Source organism: Aptenodytes forsteri, unplaced genomic scaffold (genome assembly GCF_000699145.1).
Source record: "Aptenodytes forsteri isolate BGI_AS27 unplaced genomic scaffold, ASM69914v1 Scaffold210, whole genome shotgun sequence".
Lineage (NCBI taxonomy): Eukaryota > Metazoa > Chordata > Aves > Sphenisciformes > Spheniscidae > Aptenodytes > Aptenodytes forsteri.
The window spans coordinates 1,016,336-1,037,467 of NW_008795137.1; the positions used below are offsets into that span (position 1 = coordinate 1,016,336).

Consider the following 21,132-nt stretch of genomic DNA (forward strand, 5'->3'; position numbering starts at 1 on the left):
AAAGAGAAGTCAGTAAATATTGGTATTTAGTCAAACACTTCTCAAATGGCTGTCAGGGGCTCTTGTTTCACAACTGCTTAACAGTGGAGCCCGAATAGGTAAAGACAAACCTCTGCACCTTGAAAATCACTGCCTGGCTTGCTATAGCACAAGGGAATTGAGAAATGGTCCTAGCTCTGTTCCTTTAAGCCATTATTCTACGATGACGGAATGTAGAATATTCTCTATAATATGTAGAATTTTCTCTGTAGAAAAGGAAAAGACTACCAAACATTGCCTACCATAGATTGAATAGGCCCCTGCTGAGCAACACCAAGAATCTATCAAAATGCTTTGGCACCCTTTACGCACTGAAAATTTTAACAGGAGGAGTAAAAAGGAAAAGAAAAGCAATCCAAAAGATAAAAAAAAAAATTTTTCTTCCATTGCTGATATATATTATCTACATGCTTTCAAAATATCTCATTAGGTTTATGCATAGAGGACTATGTACTGAGAACTTATGAAAACTATGTATTCTAGCTAAATTCACGTCATATTATCCAACCCTTAATACTATTTCAAAGGCAACAATATATAAAACTCTTAATGAGTCTTCTCTATCAACCCAGGTGTAGCATGTTAAAGTTGCAGAAAAAGACTGATCAAAGGTATCTCAGTTTCACAGCAAAGTGGTAACTGTCCAAGGACAGTCAAGAACATTGAAAGATAAAGGTCAAACTTATTAGTAAAAGAAGTCTAAATCTTCCACATGCCAAGTCTTAATAACCCTCGGATTACAATGTTCCCAGCAGACAGAAAGACATTGTCCCATGGCCTTGAACATATATACAGCTCAGTTCTGTTTGGATCTAGTGGAAAGGAAATATATAATACGCTAGTCTTACATTGTCAGGGACATGAAGAGGTGGAGCACTGCATACTATGCTCTTTCTAAAATGTTACAGAACATGTCCCAGTGACATTGCATGCAAACAATTTCCTCACTGAATAGGAAACCCTCCTTCCATATAAGAAAAGGTACAGACCATTTCTAAGAGGAAACTAATTATTTTCTTGCTAGTGCAAGTCTTTACCTACATGAAGTTCATCAAGTTGTTATTAAATTATATCCCAATTTTGTGGCTCAAAACATAGGGTTTCTTTTTCGTTAAAACTAAACAATTCTAGCAAATGATAATGCTGTATGAGAGCTATTTTCTTATAGAAATACATATTAAATATTTGCAGTATTTATTGTAATTTTTATCTTAAAAAGTTAAAATAATTACAAAGTTCTTTAAAAGAATCTCAGTACTATGTACCAAGAGTAAATTGCCAGCCCATAAATTTGGGTAGATTAATCCAGAGTTCTCTGGTAAACTAGCTCAGTACAGATGTTAGCAATATAAAAGCACTCTGGAAAGGAACATAATGGTGCAAGACACTGCAGCAAGTGGGTAGCTCTGGCAAGGGAATGATGAGAGTGCCCTTTAGGGGAGACACTCTGAACTTAAGCTGAAATTAAAAAAAAAGTCAGGAAAAAAGCTAGGAAAAACATCTGGATACAACCAGCTGGCCCTCCTTGCAAGGCGTAGACTCCTCTCTGCGGTGTATCACTCCCCATTCCAGCCGGGTCAACTCGGCTTGCCTGCATTTCTGAGAAATGGCACAGGAATCTTGGACGTCCTCTAATCTCATCAGTTTGAGAATTGTTCATCAAGACCCACAGAAGTGTTTGTAACAGCAAAAATCTGAGACATCTCATTTTTCCACAGTATCATCAGTCCTCTGTGTAATGCACTTAGAAATTCTTCAACCAACTAGTTTGATAAAACACTGTTAAGCACCCCAGACTGTGATTTACCAAAAGTACAACTCTGGTTTGTCTTTTAATTTATTGGCTATCTCTACTATTTAAAGATGCTAATAGCAGCAACAAAGAAAAAGGGATGAAGGAAGAGCAGATCACCTAAGACACAAAATTGACTTTGCAAGTCTAAGCCCAAGCTTTCATGCTCTTACTGTGTTTTCAATTTAATCTTGCATTTATTGTGGCAAGAAATTAAAAGAAAACATACTACATGCAGTTACAGTCTTTGAAAACGAAAACAGAGCCTCCAGAAAATGCAGGGGGAGAACAGATGTGTGACAGCCCTGATTCTTCAAGGATATATCCCTGAAGTGCGTATGCTTATGCATGTGTGTGTGTATATACATATATGTCAAAAAAAGCGGGGGAAGCTGAAGCAAGCTAACTAACTTTTCATAAAGTCCTTTCAAACCTTCTAAAATTGGCCATGAAAAGACAAGGCAAGCCTATTTGTCACTTCTCAAAAGAGGGACATGTTTAACTCTGACAGAAGGGGGGGGGGGGGAAGGCAAAACCCCATGCAAAAGACCACAAGAGTAAACAAATTCTGTAAGGTATAATCAGATGTTACATTTTCTTCTGCACCACCACCAAAAAAAAAGTTTAACAGGTATACACCACTGGCACCCACATCATTCGTTCTTGTCCCTGTGCTGAAGTTTGCCCACCCTCCGAGGTATGCCTTTGCACCTGCTTGTGAGCTACAGTGTAAAACACAGGTAGATTGGAAGAGCCATGTAGAAAAGCTCATAAAAACAAATTGATGAGATTATAGTGCAAACCACACTTACTTCGATACATCAAGCAAGAAGTCATTCAGTTCAGTCTGCTTGGCAAGGCCCCGGCACACCTAGAAGCACAGATCACGTTATCATTTGCTCCAGAAGAACACTGAAGTCAGAGGGAAACTGAAGTCACGCAGTCTACCCATTTATTTTGTATGAAAAAACCACCACTACTAGTATATACATAAGTTACAGCACTATATAAAATTAAAAGCTAGATTTGTGTGCTGGGCTTCAATCTTAGCTATCTAGCTGCTGAGCTAAAACTGTCAAACGCAAGTAACATCTTTCTTAAGACTCTTTGAAAGATGTTGGTTGTTACACTTGTCCATGCTGCCTCAAAGGCTGCCATTGAATGTGGTTGTGGGATCAACTTGATGACACCTCCTTATCCAGACCCTCAGCTCTTCTGAGAATGTCGAATATTTTGTTTGCTTTCTTCCTTACCATACTTCTACCACTTTTTTCCAGGTTGCAAAGTAGCACGTAGACACAACTGAAGACTGACACCAGGCAAGTTTAAGTAAGCTAACTAGCAGATGATACATGCTCAACTTTGGGAGAAATCAGCATGAATACGAACCCAAAAAATAGTATGCATACTACATTTTAGAAGCAAAGTGTTAGATGAAGCAAAGCTTTGAACTGTATTTTTACTCCACCTAATTGCATACTCTGTATCTAAAGAACAATTGTACACCTGTATATTACCAGAGCAAGCATTGAGGTCAAAAAAAGAAAACAAGCCTCTACTGTTTGTACCTTTTACACAATAAAATATCACTCAGAACTAGTAATATCTTTCATCTGTGCAATGCAGATATAAATAAATAAGCAAAACATGACAAACAACATCCACAAGCCTTACTCTCACATATAGTTAGGTAACTAGGTACGACTTCTTGATATACACTACTTCCTAAAGCCCAGCTGTGAGTCTGGTAGGTACGGCCCAATGCCAGATCAAACCTCTGCATTCTTCTCATGCAAAAACTTGGGAAGGGCAAGCCTTCTGCTTAGCAGAAGGGAGACAAACGAAAATGACCAATGAACAGGCTTAAACTAAACTTTCCATGTTTTGTTTTGTTAGGTGTGAAAGACTTCTCAGTTAAAGAGGGAGTCATTGTTACAAAGCGAAGCTACAACTGCATGCAATTGCAATTCTACTAGCGTACAATAGCCTACGCCAGCTAATTCTGCCTAAATGTGCCAGGGTGAATGACCACCCCAAACAAAGTCAATGACTCCAGCACCAAGGTGTCAAATATTAGAGTCTAGAAAACAAAAGCAGGAAGCTTTGTGTGAGTCTTCTGCCAAGCCTATAAAAGACACCTTGGAAAAAAGAATGTCACGAACTTCCTCCTGTGAGTTATATGTTTAGTTTCAGTGTTACCCTCTTCTATTAGCTGAAGTAACAAAAGCTATTAGCAAAGCTGCTGGGGTTTGCTAGAGCAGCTTGCACTGTGTGGAGCTTCATTAGGCACCTGACTAGGGACAGCATGAAGCATCCTTAGGGGGATTAGTTACAGGACCGTGAAGCAGCTAGCAAGGATGGCTTGAAGTAGGCTTAGCCAGCAACACCTAATAATCTCAAACTGAATACCAAAGCAGGAGGAAAGCAACCAGTTGGCCGAGCAGTTGCCTTCTTGCAAGAAAAAAACTGCAGTTGTTATAATTCTGCTTTAACAATTATTTATCTACTTTGTTAAAGTTTCTTTTTCCTTTAGTAAAAATACTGTTAAGCTATTTGATCCACGGTTGCCAATGAGGAAAACTAGCTCAATGAACACCAAAAATGTTAGCATATTTTTCCCAGGTTCAGGGAAGGGGCTTGAATCAATGTTTGAGTAGTGACCTCCACTTAAATTTGACCATAATCCATGTTCCTACTAATCAAGTTCTGGCAGAAGGGTTACACAACGAAAAAGTGAAAAGCCACCCACACTTACTTGTACTTGATGTATTGCTACTGAAGCCCATGCAAGATTTGCTGTTGCAACCTGAAACAAAAGAGAAGAAACTAACTCTGAAGAAACCTTGAAAACTGCACATCAGTTACACGCTCGTTTTCTCTATCTAGCTGCTAAGTAAATTCACTGAGCTGTTTTAGACAGGCAGGCAGTAACAATTTGTGGGAAGACAGTTATTTTGTGAAAGTCTCAGTATACTTGCGAGTGTTTCAATTTTAGTAAGGTACATTCAGTCACAAGAGAACAATCCTCATTTTTTGTATCAAAAAAATGCTTACCAATGCTCTTCAGAAGCAGTATTGGGAACCCATCAGCTCAGAAATATAACAGCAAAACAAACATCCCATAAGCCAAGGGCTTTAAAAATTACATTATGTACATTGTTGAAAGGCATCTGCCATAGCAATAAAATATTCCATAACTTCTTTCTGGGGCTGTATCTCTTCAGCCACAGCTATTTCCAACTGTAAACAGGCACCGTTTCTTTCACTACCATTCTGGTGGCAGAAGAACCAGACCTGATCCCTCAGCTCAAGACTAGTGTTTTAAGTATGACAGTTTCCAGGCAACTTTTCAAATAAATGTCATGTAAACAGCAGTTAACTAAGATGTGCTACCATGCATAATCTCCTGTCCTTGAAACACAGGAGCTTTATAGGAACACAGAGGACAGAAGTACAAGAGGTCTGCTGCTGCATACGCTCCTAAGATACTTTTTTTTAATTTTTTTTTTTTAAAAACAGAACACGTTGTACATTTTATAAAAACTGCTAATGGTATCCAGAGGCTTTCTGAAACCTGAAAATGAAAAGAATGCTTTAGAACACTCAGAAAGTGACCTTAAAATATTTTTAATTTACTAATGAAATACTTCTATTTAGCAGCCAGTCTTTTCCAAGTAGAACATTCATGAACTTCAGTTACAGAAGGTATTTCATAAAACATTACAAATTCATATTTGCACAGAACAATGCATGTCTGAAACCTACCTGAACTGTAGATTGATTAATGTAATAGGATAATTTTAAAAAATAAATACATTGCGTGTAAGCAGCAGAATTAACGAAGCCTAGTTTTGTATGAATGCCTGTTCTTTGTTCTGTGAGCAGGGACACTGGCACCACGATACTAATCCAGTCCCCTACCATGACCTCTACCTACTGGTGAAAAAATACCAGGTGTGACACTGAGGATGGAGCTACATTGACTGCCCAACTAATATACACGTATGAGCATCACATGTATGCTAGGCTACTTAGGTTACTGATAAACAGAATATACAACTGACAAATATTGCTGGTTTTTCCTTCCTTGGGAGGGCTAGTTTTAATATCTCTTGTCTGCACATTTTCTGTTCTTTTCACAGGAATAATTCCTGTTCAGTACAGCTAAACTGCTCCACGGTGCATCTCGTACCACTATCGAGACAACAGACCTGGCTACTACTCACCCCATTTTGTCCTAACCTCTGTGTTCAGGTTCCTGAAGGGAAAGGGTACAGAGAGAAATGAAAGGGTACAGAGAGAAATGTACAGAGGTACATTCATCTTAATGTGACAGCCATCTTAATGTGTAGGTGGGACATAACAAAGATCCTCACCCAGACATGAGAGCTAAGATGCACTTCTAACACCTTTAATACAGCGATAGCCTTTGAGACATCTGCTCCGTTTTCAAATTTTTTTGTACTTGGCTAACAACTTATAACTTTGAAGTGACAAATGGACATGTATGGACAATGTAGCTACACAGGCCTTATATAAATACAGTAAACCATGCAGCATAGAGAACAGTCATGGAAATGGGAAGATGGTTATGAATGGGAATATCTGGATGGGGAAGCATCAGAAGGAAAAAAAGGCAGAATAGAGCTTTACGAATGGCAGCTAGATTAGCAGGTCATCCAGGTACCAGCACATCTACACACAGTTTCTAAGGACATCTTGGTCAGGAGACAAAGGACAGTGAGTAAATCTTGATGACTCACAGAGATGGGACAGGCTAGAGAGACAAAAGATGTCAGCTCCTAAAGGCTAAAGAAAAGGCTGACCCAAAACCAGCACATGGTTGTCAACCTAGGAAGAAACCAGGAGACATAAGGACTCAACAGCCGGCATCCCTTGTCCTCCCATTCCAAGGCATCCTGGAGAGACTAGCAGGGTACGTGCATCTCTGTGCGCAACTCTTAGAAATACCACCTGGACACACACATCTTGGTGCCTGAGAGCGTGTGGATGTACGAATGTGAATGCAAATACATGAAATCTCTTTTGCTTCACTTTTGTTTTAAAATAAAATTGCTTCCCCCTCCTGCGAGACCTAGCATTGAGACTGGCTATACTGTTGCTACAACACTGCAACATTATGTTTTACGATAGGGCTCATTCACTTGAGAAGCCACACCGAAAAAGTCAGCTGGGGGGAGGAAAAAAAAAAAAAAAAAAAGTCTTTCCATACTGTAAAATAAAGCTTTACTGGAAAGTTAAAATTGAGACTCAGGATGACTCGACAATGTCCTTTTTATATAAAGTTATTTCGGTTTTTGACATTTGATTTACACTTACATTTCATTCACCTGCTCTGCATTAACTTCTCTAACAACTCTGTATTGAGTTTATAATCAATAAAGAAATCTTGAACCTGTTTTTCCACAGAAGAACACAAGGTAAAATTCTTGATGTGTCCCTGTACTTGTATATGTAAATTTTACTTTCTGTGACTGAAAATACAAATCACTACCTGTTTTTTTCAATAAGTAACATTCATTGAGAACAAAAATCAAGTATGAAAAAAGTCAAAAACACGAGAAGAGCGAGAGAAAAAAGTTGGGGGGGGGCTGAAGGGCTGACCATTGTGGGGAAGTGGGGAAAGGCTGGGCATGAGCTCACCTCTTGGTGACTAAGGTGGAAGGCTTCTTTGCCCCAGTGACGGTAAAGCTCCAGGATACCAATCAGATCACCAATTGCAGTGACAATTGGCAAACACAGAACAGATTGGATACGAGTCCCTGATTCCAGTCCAGTACCTTTGGGAAATCGCTCATCCTAGAAAATGTAAACATAATCTGATAAAACGTAAATATCATAACATTAACATGAAAGATATAGTGACGTTTTCCTCCCTCTCCTGGCTGATCAAATCTGCAGGAAAATGATAAAATTCACTAAAACTCATATCTCAGCATAATTTACACACAGTATTAAGACATCTACTAAAAAACTGCAACAAAAAAGTCTCAGCATTAATTTACATATACAAATAACCTCATTGATGTAAAGTTAGAATTAGCTGTGATATTAGACCCAGCTTTGCGTTTGTTTTTATAATACATTTTCTCTAATCTCACAGGCAGCAAAACCAGCACTTCATTGCTAATGCCAGTCCAGATTAAGTAAAAACCCAAACAAACAACACTACCCCACCACCACCACCACCCCCAAAGCTTTTGTAATCATGAAGTGGACTGCTCAGATTTCAGCGTTACCAAGCAGACAGCAGTGCTTCCGAGAGAACAAAAATCAAAACCTGAGGCTAAGGCCTTAGGTTATACAGAGTTATAATCCACAACCAACTCCCAAGGAGGAAAGTGTCTTCCTAAAAAACTGTGCAGGAGAATAAGAATCTTTCTCCTTCCCTTGCTTATGCATCCTGAATAAAACGGTGCAACAGTTATAGGAACAAATGTTAAAATAATCCTACCAGCTGCTATAAAAGGCCCAAATTCATAACTTTTAATCTAAATAGGGAACGTCCAAGGCTTTATAGCTTCAGTTCCCCATGTGGGAAAACTCACAAAGACCTGAGAAACCTCCTGGATGTTACAGTTAGTAAGGCAGTAACTAGCTGATGTGAAATGTGCAAGACCCACTTCATTGCACATCAATCCTTCAGTACTTGATTCGTACCAGATGTTGCCTTGCTCAGGCAAGACAGGCACTCCTTCAAGGCTGATCAAAATCTCTCCTTTCTCGAAGAAAACAGCAAGTAATCTCTACCTTAATTTCTAAGTTGACAATCAATCTGAAGGCTAGGAACAAATGACAGACAAAAGAGAGTGGGAAGCACTTTGCAACACGAGCCTCCTGCTTTCACTTTTTAATTCTGTCCTCCCAATATAAAGGGCTGGCAAGTCTATCTGCAAGCACTTCCCTTGCACTGTTGAGATGCTCCTAAAATCACATGAAGGCAAACCACGTCACCAAAATGAAACTCCCTGTTCGGTCAATAATCCACTGATACTGTAAACCAACAAAAAACTCCTCCCCACTACCCCCCTGCCCCCGATTTGATTATGAATATAAAATCAAAACATACAGCCCTCGCATACAAGGATATTGTTATATTAATTGGAGATTACCAGTAACAATTTAAGCCCTGTGTGTGACCGAACAAATCTAACAACATATAAAATCTTTATAGTCCAGGGTGTATAGAAAGCACTGACTGTTACTACAGGGAAAGCGGCTTCTGCCTTTTGTTTCTGTGGTTCTGTTTAAGTGTACTCACATTAGGCATTTGGTATTTTGTTTATAGCCTGGGTTTGCCCACTAAAGGTCATACATTTTTTAACAAATATTTTTTAAAATAGAGACAGCAATGTCCAATTTTGGCCACAGTATCCAAAGATTGTTATTCTGGACAGAACTCAAAAGGATAGAAAACACTGAAGAGAGAAGAGAATTTAAACTTCCTTGGTGTTCTCATAACCAGCTGATCATAAAGTGTTCTCATAAAGTACAGTTTAAATATCAGTTTCATACAATTGCATAGATACAACTAGAGGATGTTGACTTGAAGTTTTTCAAGAAATTAAAAAGGACAGACATACAGAGTGCCAAGAATTATCAGAAGATCACCTTAGGATTTTCTGAATCCTTTTACGGACAAAAGCCTGAATTTTGTTACAGTTACATTAGTGTGCCCTTCACGTAGGTCTACTGATATTATAAGTATTCTAGCTTTACATTAGCGTAAGCAGAGATCAAAATCCTGTCTAATAACCAGAATTCTGATTGACATTCTTGTCAGTGTGAGCCCTGCATTATAATTAATTCAAACTTTGATTGACTATATGGAAGTTCGTCTTGTTGGGATTAGCACACTAAGTATTTCAAGACCAGGAGGACAGGAGTTTTGACTGACGGGTTTTTTTTCTTTCCAAGTGACTATGGTACCATTACTTCCCTTATCTGACAACCAAAAAAATGTTAAAAGAAAAAAAATAATAATCTTTAAACTTAAAAATAAATGAGATATTCTGAAATTATTCCATCAAGCTAATCCAAACGCAAATTTATTTTCTTGGAAGCAAGACAGATGTAAATTCTATCATTATACATTCAGCTTAATAAACATTTCGGCATCAAAATATTCATTCTAAGAACATGCTGTAATCATCTCATTAAAAAGAGAGAGCTTTTTACCCCCAGAATATCTTCTACTAACAACGTTTTTCTGGATCTGGCTACATAAGCAGATACTGTAGTGCCATGTGCAATGGGCCCTGCAGGAATGAGCCGTGGTTGTCCTTCTTTAGCTCCTGGTGGTGTAAATACACACAGACTCTAGTTAGAAGGAAAAAAAGAAAAAAAAATGCAATTAGAAAGCATGGTTACTTTTACAGAGTTACTGTGCTACCTATGTAGTGTAAAGGATTAAGTAGATAATGTAGAGAAACACAGCTTTTGACAGTGAAAAGTAGTTGGATAAACTCCGCTTAACTGTTTTGAAATCTTAGGAAATCCCACTCTAAAGTCACTGTTCAGACAGCGGATAACTTTTCTGCCGAAGTCAGTCATCGCTTATATCAGAGTTGGATTGCATTTACCTTGAACACACAGTACACTGCATAAAGACTCACAGAGGAAAATATTACCTTGTAAGAGAAAGATTTTTTTTTTCTAGGATGCACTCATTTATTTCAATAGAAAATACTCAAAAAGTAAACACAATCTTTAAATTTCTTGTTTATCTCATCCCATGGAAAAGTAATTTCAAAATTATCCTAACACTATATTTCCTGAAATCCAAGTGACTGCATTCGTCCCCTGTACTAGAAGAAACATCGATCTTACTTGCTGTCTACCTAAAACAGTCTCATTTGTAGAAAAGTCAGGTATGACAACATTCACATCATGAAACTCATCCAGAAACGTCTGATAATTGTTCTATAACAAAAATATTAAACAAGTTAACACCACCAGAATGAATGGGATTGCAAATATTATTTTACAAAAAGAAAATTAAACACATATATAAAGGTCGAACCTGCAAACCCTTCTGTATGTCAAACACTCTTCAAATCTAAAATTTCTTTCATTTTTGGATGAAAAAAAAACTTTATGGAACAGTAGAGTGCTGGAAAACAATGCCCCTATCACAGTCTCTTTAAAATTTTCCTTTAAGGATTAAGTAGATAATGTAGAGAAACACAGCTTTTGACAGTGAAAAGTAGTTGGATAAACTCCGCTTAACTGTTTTGAAATCTTAGGAAATCCCACTCTAAAGTCACTGTTCAGACAGCGGATAACTTTTCTGCCGAAGTCAGTCATCGCTTATATCAGAGTTGGATTGCATTTACCTTGAACACACAGTACACTGCATAAAGACTCACAGAGGAAAATATTACCTTGTAAGAGAAAGATTTTTTTTTTCTAGGATGCACTCATTTATTTCAATAGAAAATACTCAAAAAGTAAACACAATCTTTAAATTTCTTGTTTATCTCATCCCATGGAAAAGTAATTTCAAAATTATCCTAACACTATATTTCCCCTGAAATCCGTGACTGCATTCGTCCCCTGTACTAGAAGAAACATCGATCTTACTTGCTGTCTACCTAAAACAGTCTCATTTGTAGAAAAGTCAGGTATGACAACATTCACATCATGAAACTCATCCAGAAACGTCTGATAATTGTTCTATAACAAAAATATTAAACAAGTTAACACCACCAGAATGAATGGGATTGCAAATATTATTTTACAAAAAGAAAATTAAACACATATATAAAGGTCGAACCTGCAAACCCTTCTGTATGTCAAACACTCTTCAAATCTAAAATTTCTTTCATTTTTGGATGAAAAAAAAACTTTATGGAACAGTAGAGTGCTGGAAAACAATGCCCCTATCACAGTCTCTTTAAAATTTTCCTTTATTTTTCTCCTCAGACAACCTGCAAAGAAGCAGCCTGTTAGTGACCACCGATTTTAAAGTCACAAAACCACAAAAAAACCCCTGTCTTCAATGCAATCAGCAGGAACAGTTCATTTTACAAGCAAAAAGTTTCATCTTCTGTTTCATTTTTCTACCTTCGTCTCATTACATCCATCAATTTATGTGTCTCCTAACGCTACAGCATCCCAGAGACTCTCAAAATTTTAAAGCATTTATCACTGTCACACCCTATTCAGCATAGCAGAGCTATTACCTTTTAAACACAAAGGGAATTTAGGCACATGAAGAATAAATGACGTGGCAAAGGTTACACAAGGTGTTAGAACAGCAGGGATCAAATCTGTATTTCCAAGACTTCAGCTTAATGTCCTAATCTCTTGAGCCACCCCTCCTTATACATTCTTAATATTAACACAACTAAAACACCACCTCAGAGACCCACCTTCTATTGGCAAATTGTGTTTTCTTATTTACTGTAATCAATGATCCAATTTATTTCATGGATAAATTTGTAAGACCAGGAGTATATATAGAAAGCTGCTGTAGTAAGTAACCCTACTGCTAAATAGCTGTATGATTTTAAATTATGAACTTAAAGCATATGAACTAAGATGAAACATTTGAAGCAAAGATCCTTGCTAGGAAAATAGAATTTTTTTTTTTTTTTTTAATTTACATATATAATACCACAGATAGATGATAGTGCCACCACATTCCTGGTAAGAACAGCCACATGTTGTGCTACTCCTTTGTACTGATGAATTTTACTACAAGACTTTGTTTTCATTAGGGTTGCTACAAGGATCAATCACCCAAGATTCTATAGCATCAACGGTTATGATAATTAATATTAATTACATCTAATCTGTCTCCTACGTTTATCATTCACAAAGGTTTCTGTAACAGTAGACAAAAGCAGGTGCACAGGTACTCCAGATTCCAGTAGCTCAGAATGCAGCGTTGCCTTGAAAGACTGAAAAAAGAGCTTTTAGCTTGTTCAAATAAGATTTCGGCTTAGGCTTAGGAGTAAGCAGGGAGCTTTGCACAGGAATTGTTATTATTTAAATATTATGCCATTATATTCATACTTAATTCCCTGCAGAAAAACACCCAACAGAAAATCTAAAAAAAAAAAAAAAAAAAAAAGAAAGAAAAAAAAATCTATCGGCCTGATTCATTAAAGAAATTAAGTTAAATTTAGGCACTCTGAAATCAATGGCATTTCTCTTATTTTGCTCTCCTAGACCTGTGTGGTCAGTATCACTATAGCACCTGAGTACCTCACAACCTCTAACTACGCATTATTACATCTCCCCTGTAAGGTGGGTGGTGTCTCTATCCTCATTTTATAGATGGAAACTACGACAAAAATTTTGTATTAATACGGTTATTTTAGCTGAGGCTCCAATTACCATTTGAGTATGAACTTCACAGCTCACCTCAGAGCCTACAGAATGCCTTGCACTATGGCTTAGAGCTAGAGCGAGCCGAATGGATCACAAGACAAAGAAAACTCAGGTGTGAAAGGAGACAGACTTCAGAGATCGATGGTTACCAATTTGGGCTCTGTGAAACCGGGTAAATTACTAAACAAGGGCTGTCTTCTAGCACAGAATATTAAAGGTACAATTTGCATGTGAAAATTCAGCATCTACTGCCAGCTGTAGAAAATGAAGTGATGAGATGCATCCTCAATAATTATGATTTCTTTATTCTGCAAACATGCAAGGCACATTATAGAACATACTAAACAATTCCAAAAGGAACACACTGAAACGTTCAGAAACTAAGGAGATGCAATATAATGCACCGTATGTAGGCACTCCTGCAGTGACGAAGGTACCTTAGCTGTAATGGATTAACAGCATTTTGGAAGCAGAAAGTTGGACTTTATGCTGAGGGGAAAACAAATGGTCAAAGTACAGAATTCATAGCCAAAACAAGAGTGAAGTCTATCTAAGAAGAATCAGTAGTCCAATGGTTAGGGCATTTGCTGAGTTCAAAAGAAAAACACTCAAGACTCCGACAAAACCAGTAACTGAGCATCTGTCTTGTTCTTAAGCAGAAAGTCAGGCAGTCTCAAAAAGTTCAGAAAGACAAGGAAGAGAGTTTTCCATCCAGTTATTCTTTTGCTAATATAGTGATACAGGTGAAAATTAAACTACCTTAAAAGGGAAAAGGGAGCTGCCACATAGTATTTTAGCTCTGACAAGTCATTTCAGCATATTTATTTCACACGAATCATGCAGCTGGAAGGAAAGGTGCTTCTTCCATGGGGTAGCTCTACTGAACATGCACGCTATTTACTCCATTTTGATGCCTTGCATTATGGTACAAGTGCACGAAATCTTGAAATTTTCTGTTTATTCTGATCCCAAATATCAGCCTTATTCTTCAAACCCATTTACACTCACAGCTTCTTTAAAAAGTGGCCTTTAGCAGTGAAAGACACTGGAAAAGTCAGAATGTTTCTTTTCCGTATGAATTACAAGAATGTGCTACAAAAAAAAAAGCAATACAAACACACACAAAACCCAAACAACAAAAACCATTAAATCAGTACTTCGAATCTGCCAGAACAAGCCTGCTTAATTTACCAGAATAAAAAGCTCCATTTATGCTTACTTTCTTATAATCTAATAAAATAGACACATATAATTCTTAAATGAAAACTTAGTTTCGCAGTTACTTGCCTTCATAAGCTTCAGTTTCATGTTTTTACATGCACTTAAATAGAATGAAAAAGAACATTTTACATAACAGATCCAAGAAAAGCACCCCATGATCTGAAAAAAAGTACATTATTCTAATAAAACTGAAGAAACCACAGTTCACGATTTATTTAAATCAGTGTTCTGATATAAAATATTTTTTTTAAAAAATCAAAGCAGCTAGTAAAAGGTTTAGGATATAAAGGGCACAGAAATACCAGAATACATACCTTCACAAATGTTTGACCTGCTACACTATATGTTTATAGGAAAAAGATTTACTATTAGAAAAGTACTTTTATAGCAGGAACAGTAACACTATAATGTGTTCAATACTGAAAAGGTGGTTCATACTGCAGAGTACTGCAAAATGTAGGAGATGAAACACAATATTTAAAGTCTGAATTCTGTAGTCTAAGTAGTGGAATGAGTCAAATTAAATTAACAGGACACTGGAGACCAAAGTTGCTCTCCCCAAAGACTAACACTTTTATTCGCACAATTCTTCTTACTTTTTCTTAAGACATTTGCTTCTTTATGCCAGGATAGCAATGTGTGACACTTAGCAAAGTAACTGTGTTATTTAAATTACATGTATAAAATGTGCTTTTCCACACTGGTCTCCTGAGTCATGCCCATAACTAAATATAAAACGACGCACAAATCTTTCTCTTCTCAGAAACAGCTTCTCAAAACAAAATACAAGAAAAAAAAGACAAAACCAAACGGCCACTTTCACCAGAAAACACTCACTTCTTCCACACATACATATTTTTTCTCCAGAAAAGGCCTTCACTGGATCTTCAATGGCCAAAAAACTGTGTTGACACCACAAAGTGTTGCTAGCAAAAGTTGCTAGCACAAGTCTTTCCTGTGTCCTTGTGTAAGTATCAGTTTGGCTGGTGCACCCCTCCATTGCTACTACCGTGAAGTACTGCTGTGAATAGGCATCCCTATATTGGAAAAAGCTTGTGGACGTTATTTTATTTCCAGTGATAAAAAGAGTTTTACAGAAGCAATCCTATTCTGCTTCTTATGGGAAACTACAAACCCCACTGCTAAGGGGTCAGTGATCAAAAAACTCTTCAAACTACCTAGTAGGTTCTGAATTTGCCACCATTCCTCCCGACTCTGTACAGGTAGAAAAGTATGACTGTGCAAGGACAGACCTCCACCTAGACCTCAAACAGCAACCCTGTTGCTGCAGACGATGCAGCACTACTAAAAAGAAAGGCAAATTTTCTCATAACCATATATAAGCTGCAATTAGTCCATAAGCTTCTACCATACCACATTGACTTTATATATACACCTAAAAAAGTTTCATGACTGTTGATACATTCCATATATGATCAATTTAAATCTGAATGAGTTTAAACATTTATTGCCAATTAACAATGTGGAAACTTCTCGAGTTTTGTTGGGGTTTTGTTAACAAAGCTTTTGAATCCTAAAAGCCATCAATGGCAAGGTCAGCCAAAGAAAACGCAGTAAGAACAAAGAAGCTGTGCTCTGCTCTACTATGGCATGTTACTGAAATAATCTCTGAGGCATCCCACAGAGACAGCTTTAAGGGAATCTCTTTAATTACGACTGTCCAAAACCACCAGGTTTTTCACATCACCTATCCAGCTCACATTCCCTGTTTTTCCTTTTGCTTAAGAAAATACTTATAAAATAAAATGTACTGTAGTGATAATAAAATTTAGGGCTCACCTACTCTCTTCTAACCATGAATCACTCCAGCATTCTTTTAATTTGCAAATGCACGTTCAAATCATCCTTCACCAGCTCAAAGAGCAATTAGAAATGTTCCCATGCAGACATCGGATATACTGTATACAGCTTCACAAGCAAGTGAACAAGCGGATAGATTGGGCCCTTTCAACTTACTTGCATTTCTTTAGTGGGTTTGAATATTTTACTTCAAAAACAGACTAACAGTTTGCATTTCTGGTAATGACCCTGAACAGTGACTAATAATCAAAATAAGGAACCAGTGGATTTTCAACCACAACTTAAACAATATATCGTCAATAAAAAAGGAAATATGAGAATATAAAGGCCCATAATTTCCCAAATACTATACTGGTAACTCACAATGCAGGAAAAGGAAAAGGCTGAGGGGACAGCAGGATGCCTGTGCGCTGCTCACAGTATCTTTTGCTGCTATAATCACTTGCGGTGAGAATGTAAGTCAGTAACAGAAACAGATAAACATGAATAGCTCTTTGCTGACATTGCAATGTCACTGTCTCTCTTCCGGCAAAAGTTAAGTAATAAAAGATATCTAGTGTAGACAGAGCATTAGATATCTCTACTGCCGATGAGGGAGCAGGCAATCAAGATGGGAGAGTCACTCTGGGTTTGATAAACTACCAAAAGAGCAAACATTGTCTTGGAGAGCGAATCCTTTGGAAGCATCCAGGTTCATGCATTCCGGCTCCTGGCAGCCCACAGGATCCTGCAATTCCCTATTTTGATCTGTTTCACCTCCTTCCAGACACAGACAGAATCTCCTTACCTACATCAAACTCAGCTACCCTATCACCAATGTTTTTCCAACAAATTCCATATGGTGAATGGACTTCTTTCTTTAAATGTAGTTAGGCAGAGGAACACTGAAGTCTGACACCAGAACCCTCCTATACTTTGTTGGAACCTCAGAGCACATGAGGTGCTTCCTTTCCTGCCTTCTGTGACACAACAGATTGTTCCAGCTGGGCCCAAAATCTTCAAAATGATTGCTTCCCTCCTAGTTTAATTTCTTAATTCACTTTGATAAAGTCTCCAACCAAAAAAACCTCCTGTTAATTTTGACTGATGTTACAGTGTGACTTGGAATCCACTAATAGCATTATCGTGACCACAGAGAGCAAGAGGTGCTTAAAAAAACAAACTGAAACAAAACAGAAAGTCCAAAACAAATAACAACCATAACAAAGGTTCAACCACTGGTGAACACAGAGAAATGTAACAAAATTCACCCTTTCATATTTCACAGGCACTTTAAAGCCAAAAAAAAAAACCAACCATAACAAAGGTTCAACCACTGGTGAACACAGAGAAATGTAACAAAATTCACCCTTTCATATTTCACAGGCACTTTAGTATAGGCAACATATTGTAATCTCTAATGTCTTTTTAAAATGCTAATATATTAACAAGTCTTCCAGTCTACAGGAATGCAGAATGATGTACTGTAATCACTTCTTGAGGGATATCAACACGACAGCATTCTCAATTCATAGCTAAACACAGCAAACTTGGCTTTCAGATACATAACAAAATTAGCGTATATCCAATAAGCCATAACACCATGGCTTTTGGTGCTCTTTTCGTGGTGCCATGCATACAGTCTGTTTAAATTATGAAGTAATTTATCTTGAACCTCTTTTACTGTGGCTGGAAAAACCCTCATTACTCCTCGTTTGTTACAGCTAAGAGCATGCACATGAAGAATTACTGATGTTCATCTTGTCATGCTGTCATAACTTGGCCCCACGGTTGGTTTTTCTAGTAAAAATCTAATGCTTGACAGAGGAAGCAGATTAAAATCAGTAAAAGAAAAGATTAGGAGCAGAAGCTCAAGTCTCTTTACACTGTACCATCAGCTCCTCCTGACAGATATTCTTACAGTGATAGGAAAATACCTATAGTTTGCAGGTGCTTTCAGTCTTTGGCTCTTCTGATGAAGATATCAACCGCAGGTGTAATTGATGCTATTTTTCTAGTGGCTGTTGGTGTGTAGCCCGTGGGAATCCGGCACTCCACCAAATCCCAACCCACAAAGGCTAGAAACCATTCAACTAACTATATAAAGTTTGCCAGGACTGGATTTGAACTGCAAACGTGTATTGCTTGCCATTTCACAGACTGCTCAGTTGTTTCTTCTTTTTTTATAACTTTCCTTATAACTAAGCAAATACCAACCATAAACTGATTTTTCTAAAATTTCTTTGCAGAAAAGAAGTCTGGATAAGAATCAGGTTTAATGATTAGAATGAGGGTTAAAGTATACATGACAAGCACTCCATTAACAAACTGGTTTGGTGGTAAGGGTGACTGGATCCTGATCTAGTTTCTTTCACAGCAAATTTTGCTGATAAAACTGGCCCTAAAAATGCTTAATGGAAAATCATTTAATATTCGACTGACATTAAATGAAAGCCTTAATACTAAAGCATTGCTATTCGACTTGATGCTTGGAAAAAAAACATTAAAGAGACATGGGAACTAAGCAAGTTGATATTAAGTGAGCGTAATGGTTTTTGCTGCTCACACCTCTTTCTGTTCAGTAACAGCAATAGATCTTTACTCTTGGTAAAGGACATAACAACCTACATGTAAGACCACACAGCCTAATGATAAAATTATTTGCAGATAGGTATAAAGGCTGTGCCCTAAGGCCAGGTTTTTTGCAGGAATAAAACTCATCACAATAAGCAATGATGACCAAGAAAATGAAACAGAACTAATTTGGAAACTATCCAGAGACAAAAACCTTGGATTTGTAAACTGGCTAAGTTGAAGTAGTAGCCCAATACTACCATGCTAAAATCTCAAAGAGCTACAGGCAATTATGTCCTAGGTTTAAACACAAGTGCAGCAATCCTACTGCATGAAGCACACAGGGATAAAAGAAGAAAAAACCCGCAGCAACTAGCTCCATTTTTTACAAAAACTTCTTATTTCCTTCTTGATAACTGACATTGTACTTGACAGGAGATTTGCATTTTTAAACTACATAGCATGTACAAATGTTGGATACTTGTGAAATGAAGACAATGCACTTATATGGTGTAAAACAACTAGTATGGGGCGGGGGACGGTGTTTAACGTTTTCATCCTTCTGAATGGTATCAATTTCTTACTGCACTTCATTCCTGGAAACTTTCCAGTTGATTTACACAACTGAAAAACACAACAAGAGTTATACCAGTTCATTGACACAGAGAATTAAGTTGACATACCTCTCTTCCATCCCTTCCATTTAAGGCACGGTCAGCTAAGCATTTTTCTGAAAGATGTTTGTCCAGACAGTTCTCAAACACCTCCAGAGATGAGGATCCCTGAGCTTTCACAGGCAATACGCTGTAGTGCTTCATTACAGCCACAACTGGGGAAGCTTTCCTAATGCCAATTCAAGCCCACTACTACTTCCCTTACACACCGTAGCTATGGAGAAGAGATGATTCCCTTCCTCTCTGGCTTATCCAGGCGTATCTTCACCCCTCAACTTTCTTTTCTTTAGACTAAGCAATACTAGTTCTTTTGTCTCCTGACCATTCTCCCTGCTCTCTCCTGAACTCACTTCAGCTCCTCCAATTTTTCCTTAAAAGTGCAGTGCTTAAACCAGACATATTACTCCACCTGAGACCTTAGCAGTGGACAGAGGAATGGGAAAATTACTTTACACAAAGGCTACATTTCTGCTTCTGTTACATACAACAGTGTCTTTTTTGCTACAGCAACGATATTGCTGATTCATGTTTACCTTCAAATTCACTGCAAACCCCAGAATCTTTCTCAAAGTCACCAACTGCCCTACAGAGAGAGGGGCAATCTATGGAGAGCCCAGCACTTGTCCTCACTGAATCATTGTCCAGTTTCTTCAGACCATTTTCCCAAGATCATTTTGAATTCTAATCCATCCCTACAAACACATCTGCAGTCCTTCCCAATTTCATGTAATATGCAAATTGAATAAGCCTATATTCTTCCTTCACCCATGCATTAATGAATATACTGAGCAAAACCAGATCCAGGATAAATCCTTGAGGATTTATGCAAAATACCCTCCCATTCTGATAGTGAACCACAAACAACCAGTCTCTGTCTAGTTTTCTAACCAGTTCTGCATTCTACCTATAGTATATTCATCATGACCATATTCCACAAGTCCATTTACCTGAATATTAAATGAAACAGGACCAAAATTTCACTAAATTAGATCTTGACAGTTATTTATCCAATTTCTTTTTTGGAGAGTTTGATAATTTGTTGACTCAAAGTTAAACTCAGACACTATAACTCATCAACAGCTTTCCCTCTCTGCTGAGTATCACTATTCACTGGCAAATAAGAAAGCAACAGATTTCTTTCACTTTATGTATAAAAAGAGTACATGATGTTAGAATTGATTCAAGGATAGAGACCAAAATTTTCTGAATTGACTTGCAGCTAGAAGGGTTTCACCTGAAAACATGTTTAAAAGACTCAAATTTCAGAGAAGATATCTACACATTCAAAATAATGTACCTTAGCCTGGCACAAAAACCTGAGACAGTTAGCAAGCAGTAGATGTTTTTTCCTTAGTTCTTAACAATTCAAATCACCCACCCTATAAATTCACTAGGTGGCACTGCACATCAAGCTACAACAATTTCTGCATGAACAGAAATTCTAGAATAGCTTATTAAGATACACCCTGAAGCACAGAGTATGTGCACATGTTTGTGGCCTCACATAAATTGTCCTGGTTTCGGCAGGGATAGAGTTAATTTCCTTCCTAGTAGCTGGTACAGTGTTTTGGATTTAGGATGAGAACAAAGTTGATAATGCACCGATGTTTTAGTTGTTGCTAGGTAATGCTTACACTAGCCAAGGACTTTTCAGTTTCCCATGCTCTACTGACG

At 37.6% G+C, this 21,132-nt stretch overlaps 1 protein-coding gene across 1 annotated transcript in view; it reads right to left on the reverse strand.

Moving 5' to 3' along the window:
- PDE10A (phosphodiesterase 10A) overlaps positions 1-21,132 on the reverse strand; it is a 192,820-nt gene that overhangs the window by 38,555 nt on the left and 133,133 nt on the right. Inside the window, exons 6-9 of the mRNA XM_009278455.2 lie at positions 10,031-10,171; positions 7,496-7,651; positions 4,587-4,637; positions 2,644-2,702 (exon numbers count right to left, since the gene is read on the reverse strand). Of these exons, the coding sequence (XP_009276730.1) occupies positions 2,644-2,702; positions 4,587-4,637; positions 7,496-7,651; positions 10,031-10,171 (407 nt within the window). The remainder of the gene's footprint in view (positions 1-2,643; positions 2,703-4,586; positions 4,638-7,495; positions 7,652-10,030; positions 10,172-21,132) is intronic.